Here is a 5491-nt window from a genome sequence, read left to right on the forward strand (position 1 = left end):
TTCTTCAGGTGGAAAGAGTAAAAAAGGGGGCGTGCTCCTCTAACTGTTGTGAGAGCGATGAAAACACCTGAGGAGGCAAAGCTGCAGAGTGTCTCTTGTTAGGCAAAAACTCTAAATCTAGTTTGAGGGATTCACTGTTTTTTGTATTTTTGCATCAACACACGAAGTCCTGACATTAAAGAGAGAGGGATTTAAAGTAGAAGAGGCCAGTGGTCATGAGATTTGGTCATTTTTGTCACTGATAATCGTGATGAAGACGTGAATGCTCTTTGCTCAAGTGAGGGGAATGTGAGTGTTCACCTACAAACATTGTGAATGTATCTGCAGTCTACAGTCAGGCCTCTCCCTGGAAGTAAAGCCACATCTGTGTCCTATCCCCCCCCTCCCCTCCCCTCCCCGTGATCTTCTTCAGACTCATCACGTGGTTTAGTCGTGAGTTGGAATTTGTTCAGTGTTAGCAGGTCCCTCTTGCCCAATCTGGAATAATAAGGTAGTTTCACATAATAAATACAAAAGTTGGCTGCTGGTGTACGTCTGCCTCTTTGTTATTGTTTTCTCTTACACAAACACACATGCACATATACATCACATACACACATCCACCCCAACCCGCTGTCCGTGAATACTGACGGGTCCCAGTGTTCGTCAACATCCTTCATTCTCCTTGATTCTGCCATTAGTCCGTGATCATTGTGTATCTGAAAACAACAACAGGTCGGTTGTTTTTAAGACGTGAGCTTCAAGAGGAAAATAACTCAAAATCTTTGGGGACAAAATGTTCATGAACTTAAAAGCTTCCAGAGAGCAGGGGAGGCCGGTCTTACCTAGGTTCAGGTTCAGGTGTGGTCCAGTCAGGAAGGCTTTATGCCTGAACGTCAGCCAGCTCGGCAGGCATTGGGGATTTGGGATGTTTGCTCTCAAAGTGCTGCTTGAAGGTCTTGGGGTCGGGCATCTGTGTCTGAAATCAAAAGAGGATTTGTGTTTATTTTGGTGGTTTAAAGTAAAACCTGTAACTTTAGATCTACTCACTAACTGAGCAATGAGTTCATCAGATTTGTTTTGGATACACATTTTCAACTATTTGATGTTCTCCAACAATGCAGACTGGGATGTGATCGGATAATACAAATAAACACAACAACAACAAAAAAACAACCCTGATATGAATAGAAGTCATAAAGAAGACTTGGGGGTCTACAGTAAGAGTTTAGACTCATCAAACTGGACCTCTTTGGAAAAATCTTCAAGTTAAAAGTACGGATATAAGGATACACTCAACCCACGATTCGATTCAAATCCTGATTTTTGAGAAAACTGGATTGAACTCAAAATTTAAATAACTATTATTCTATTTCAATTCTCAGATATGAACAGTTGCAATATATATTTTTTCTCTTATATTTCTTTGTAAACAAAGTAATCCTTTTTCATTTTTAAGGTGTGTTGTAACTCAAATTAAACCACAGCACACTTTTTTTCAGCACCTTGTAAAAAAACTAAAAATGACCACACAAAAATACCTTGTTGGGAAATTTCAGAACAATTATAGAGAAATGGAAAGTGAACAATTCCCAAATGTGTTAATTATTAAAACAAATAAGGACATAGGTAATACAAAAGGTGGGACCACCTCCTGGGACTGCTTTTGGGCTCACATAAAAACTGACCAAGACACTGTGCAGATCCAAAGAGTATCAGGATCTCCTGTATAACTATTGCTGTAACACTTTATTATTCCAGTCACGTTTCTGTTTCTCGTTGTCTCTTTGAACGGATGTCCTGTCTGTATATGTAGCCTTTATCCTATGTTTGTGATTGTCTGTCTGGCCTGTGCAATGTCTCCCAGTATTTTGTATTTCTGTTTTATTTTGTTCTTTCTTCTCATTATTGTTTTATTTGTAAAACATTGAAAAGTTCAGAAAAAACTTTAATGACAAAAAATAATAATAATAAGGTCAATGTCTTTAAATTAGGGATGTAAATTTGATGTATTTTCTGTGATCAATCTTTGGAAATGTTAACGATCAATTATCATTTAATCATTAAAAAACCTTAAAAATTTTCCATGTCAAAAATAATACCAAATGCCCTTTTCCCCTAAATCAAAATTTCCTTCACGACACAGTGTATTTTACTGACGGTGTTAAACAGCTAAGGATCGTATTGAGGTGTTCAAAATGTTAAACACGCTGAATATCAACGTGAGGAGCCGGCTTATAAATAACCTCTGTGGACGCATGGTGATAGAGTGAAGACTCAGACTACAACATGTGGATTTACTGCAACAGGACAACTGAACAGGATCAGATTTTAGACTCAGTGTCCAGTTTTCTGTCTCCTCGTTCTTATTGGCAAAAATAAGCATTTAAACGCGGTCAGGTGTCAGCCGGGAGCGCAACTGGGTCAGAATCAGTCCGGCGGCGGAGAAAAGAAGCGCTCGTGGAGACCTGTCACTCAGCTGGAGCCCCCAGCTGAGCGTCTCCACTGTGTGCAGTCAGCTGATTCTGAAACATGCTTTAAACTTAAAACACCTCCACTCGCTGAGTGGAGGTGTTTTAAGTTTAAAGCATGTTTCAGACTCGTCTTTAAGAAGAGAGGGCAGCGCAAGAGACTTAAAGATGTAGAACAAGTGGAGTATAATGCAGATAGTGCCTTCTGCTGTTATATCCTTACATCCCCTAAAAGTAAACCTGATCACACGACCAGCTGTAGGTAGCTTAGTTCAGTGGCGCTCTTACCCGACACACAGGACAGGTGTGGACCAGTGCTGCCTTGGCTGCAGTCTTCTGGTCAGCGGCCTGACCTTTCTTCTTATCCGCTGCCTTTTTGGCGTTCTTCTGCTGGGACTGAATCTTCTGCTGCCCGCGAGCCATGACCCTCAACTTTGACCTTCTGGAGAAACAAAGACAGAGGAGATTTATCCACCTGAGCATCTTTGTACTGTAGCTCTGACACATCAACAGATCAGGTGCATGTAGGATGTAAAAACCCACACAACTTAAAGGTCATTTAAAGTGGAGTATTTTGGATCCATGAACACTCACTGTTAAGTAAACAAAACAGTGGTACAAGGTGCAGCAGATTGGGAAACTTTGGGCATTAATACCAAGTTTAATCTTCAAAGTTCACCAGTGCACCTCTCCAAATACAACACTGATAGGATTCATTACATCAGTGTTGTATTACATTAAGTATGTTGTTTTAAACTGGTTTAGAGTTGAATTTATACACTGATGCTCATCTATGGTGCGGTGTTTATCTCCCTTCTTATCACACCCATTTTAAAATTGCTTCACTGGCTCCCAGTCCATTTTAGAATTGATTTTAAGAAGAAAGAAAGGTACTTTATTGATCCCCAGGGGGGAAATTCAATTTTTTCACTCAGGCTATTTTTTGGACATGCTACACATACAGTTTTTTTGGTATATACATACAGATGCACACACGTGCAGTGAACATGCTTAGGGAGAGATGTCAGAGTGAGGATACTGCCGTCAACCAGCACATACCTAGCAGTTGGGGGTTCGGTGCCTTGCTCAAGGGCACCTCGGCAGTGCTCAGGCAAGTGAACCAGCACCTCTCCAGCCACCAGTCCACTTGCCAAACTTCGTCCATACTGGGACTCGAACTGGCGACCCTTTGGTTTCCAAGCCAAGTCCCTATGGACTGAGCTACTACCGCCCTCAATTAAAATTTTGATGTTGACTTTTAGAGCTTGTAGGGGGTCAGCTCCAGACTACATTGCTGACCTCTTGACTCCCTACGAGCCATCATGTAACCTTAGATCCTCTGGTAGGTCTTTACTAACTATTCCACGCTCAAACAGAAAAACAAAAGGTGATGGAGCATTTTCTGTTCAGGCCCCTGAGCTGTGGAATGACCTGCCGGAGGATATCTGGGAAGCTAACACACTAAAAACTCACTATTTTAGACTTTTATTGATTTCATGGTTAATTACTTTGATCCTTGTTTAATTACTACTGCTGGATAATGATATGTTCTTAATTACTGCCGACTGCTTTTTAAATTGTTTGTAAAGTGCTTTGTAATTTGTTTTGAAAAGGGATATATAAATAAATATAAATGAAATACTGAATATAAACATTGATTTCAGTGGCATAGACTAACAGCTGATCCACACACTTTAAAAGGCGTTCAGTGTTGATATACTTTTTAAATCTGTCAATCAATCATCAATCCAAAAATGTAGGGTTGTTGAACTTATTGATTACAATTAGCAATTCACACCTATGTTATAAGTAGAATCACTATATAATTACTTTATTTGACAGGGACCAAGAACAACACAACTCCTTTAGTTTGAGCTGTGTGGAGGAAGTGTTTCCACCTCATTTATAAGAATCTGTGTCAGTATTCCTTGACATAAGTGATAAACATTAATGGCTTTATTTATGAGTGGAAAGTTGTAAATAAAGCCAAAGTGAAACTCTAACCAGCTTACTTCGATTACATTGAACAAAAGTTGAACTCAGCTCAGTTTTAATCACTTAAAGTGACTTTCACTAACTTTGGTAAACAAACTCTTGTCGTTGTTGATGATCTCTGATTGACATGTCTCTAAAGCTTTGAATTCTGTTATAACAAAGGTTTAATTCGTCCTTTATGAAATGATGTGTTCTACTTATACATGATGAAATATCTGACGTTGACTTCAGACGGAAATTACATCAAACAGCCGGTTTTATGCACATCATCACAGGCCCCGCGACAACCGGTGTTTCGGTGTAAAAAGCGACCATGTTAACTGGCGACTTCCATCCGAATGAACCCGTGATTGCTAAACGCTTTAGATTGTATTTGAAAGACACGTTTCATGAACATGTTCCGATCATAATAGGATACATTATACACAACTCTTCGGGTTGGAGGGACATCCACAGCCACATCAGTCGCCAGTTAACAGGGTCACTTCTTAAACCGAAACACCGGCGCCGCCTTGCTAACACCATTAGCTCGGCTAGCTAGGGAAGCTGATGTTACATGTGGATACGAATAACATCACAACACTTTAAACTCGGAACATATAGAACACAGTTCTGAGTACACAGTCTTCTTATCTGAACTGGGATTACTCTGGAAGTGTCAGAGTGGAGCTGCTGGTTCTCTTGACGAGGGTTTTTACCTTCGATGTTAGTGTTGCTCCCAGGTCTGTCGTCGGTCTTTTTATGAGTGACAGAGAAAATTCAAAGATGGACTTTAACCGTCGCATTATTTTAAACCTGCGGAATAATGAACAGCGCCCCCTGCTGGTTCGGAGAGGAACTGCTGCACGTGCAGTAGTGGTTCAAAGTTGAGTCTAATTAATTACAGCTCATAAGTTTACATACCCTGGCAGAATTAGTGATTTTTTTGGCCATTTTTTCAGAGAATATGAATGATAACAGAAAACCTTTTTTTCACTCATGGTTAGTGGTTGGGTGAAGCCATTTATTGTCAAACAACTGTGTTTACTCTTTTTATATCATAATGA

The 5491-nt window shown here is 40.0% G+C and overlaps 1 protein-coding gene across 1 annotated transcript; it reads right to left on the minus strand.

The window, feature by feature from the left end:
- Positions 1-521: 521 nt before the first annotated feature.
- On the minus strand, positions 522-5270 carry zgc:91910 (uncharacterized protein LOC445276 homolog). Its single transcript, XM_034704918.1, has 4 exons — positions 5144-5270; positions 2739-2892; positions 825-958; positions 522-698 (listed from the first exon to the last, which is right to left on the minus strand). The coding sequence occupies exons 2-3, from the start codon at positions 2871-2873 to the stop codon at positions 863-865; spliced, it is 231 nt and encodes a 76-aa protein (XP_034560809.1). The 5' UTR covers positions 2874-2892; positions 5144-5270; the 3' UTR covers positions 522-698; positions 825-862.
- Positions 5271-5491: the final 221 nt, after the last annotated feature.

This window comes from Notolabrus celidotus, chromosome 16 (genome assembly GCF_009762535.1).
Source record: "Notolabrus celidotus isolate fNotCel1 chromosome 16, fNotCel1.pri, whole genome shotgun sequence".
Lineage (NCBI taxonomy): Eukaryota > Metazoa > Chordata > Actinopteri > Labriformes > Labridae > Notolabrus > Notolabrus celidotus.

Excerpts from the sequence above, each read along its gene's own strand:
- zgc:91910 (XM_034704918.1), bottom strand. The coding sequence starts at position 2,873 with ATGGCTCGCGGGCAGCAGAAGATTCAGTCCCAGCAGAAGAACGCCAAA. Across the intron at positions 959-2,738 it reads ACACCTGTCCTGTGTGTCGG|ACACAGATGCCCGACCCCAA; the intron begins GTAAGAGCGCCA and ends TTTTGATTTCAG.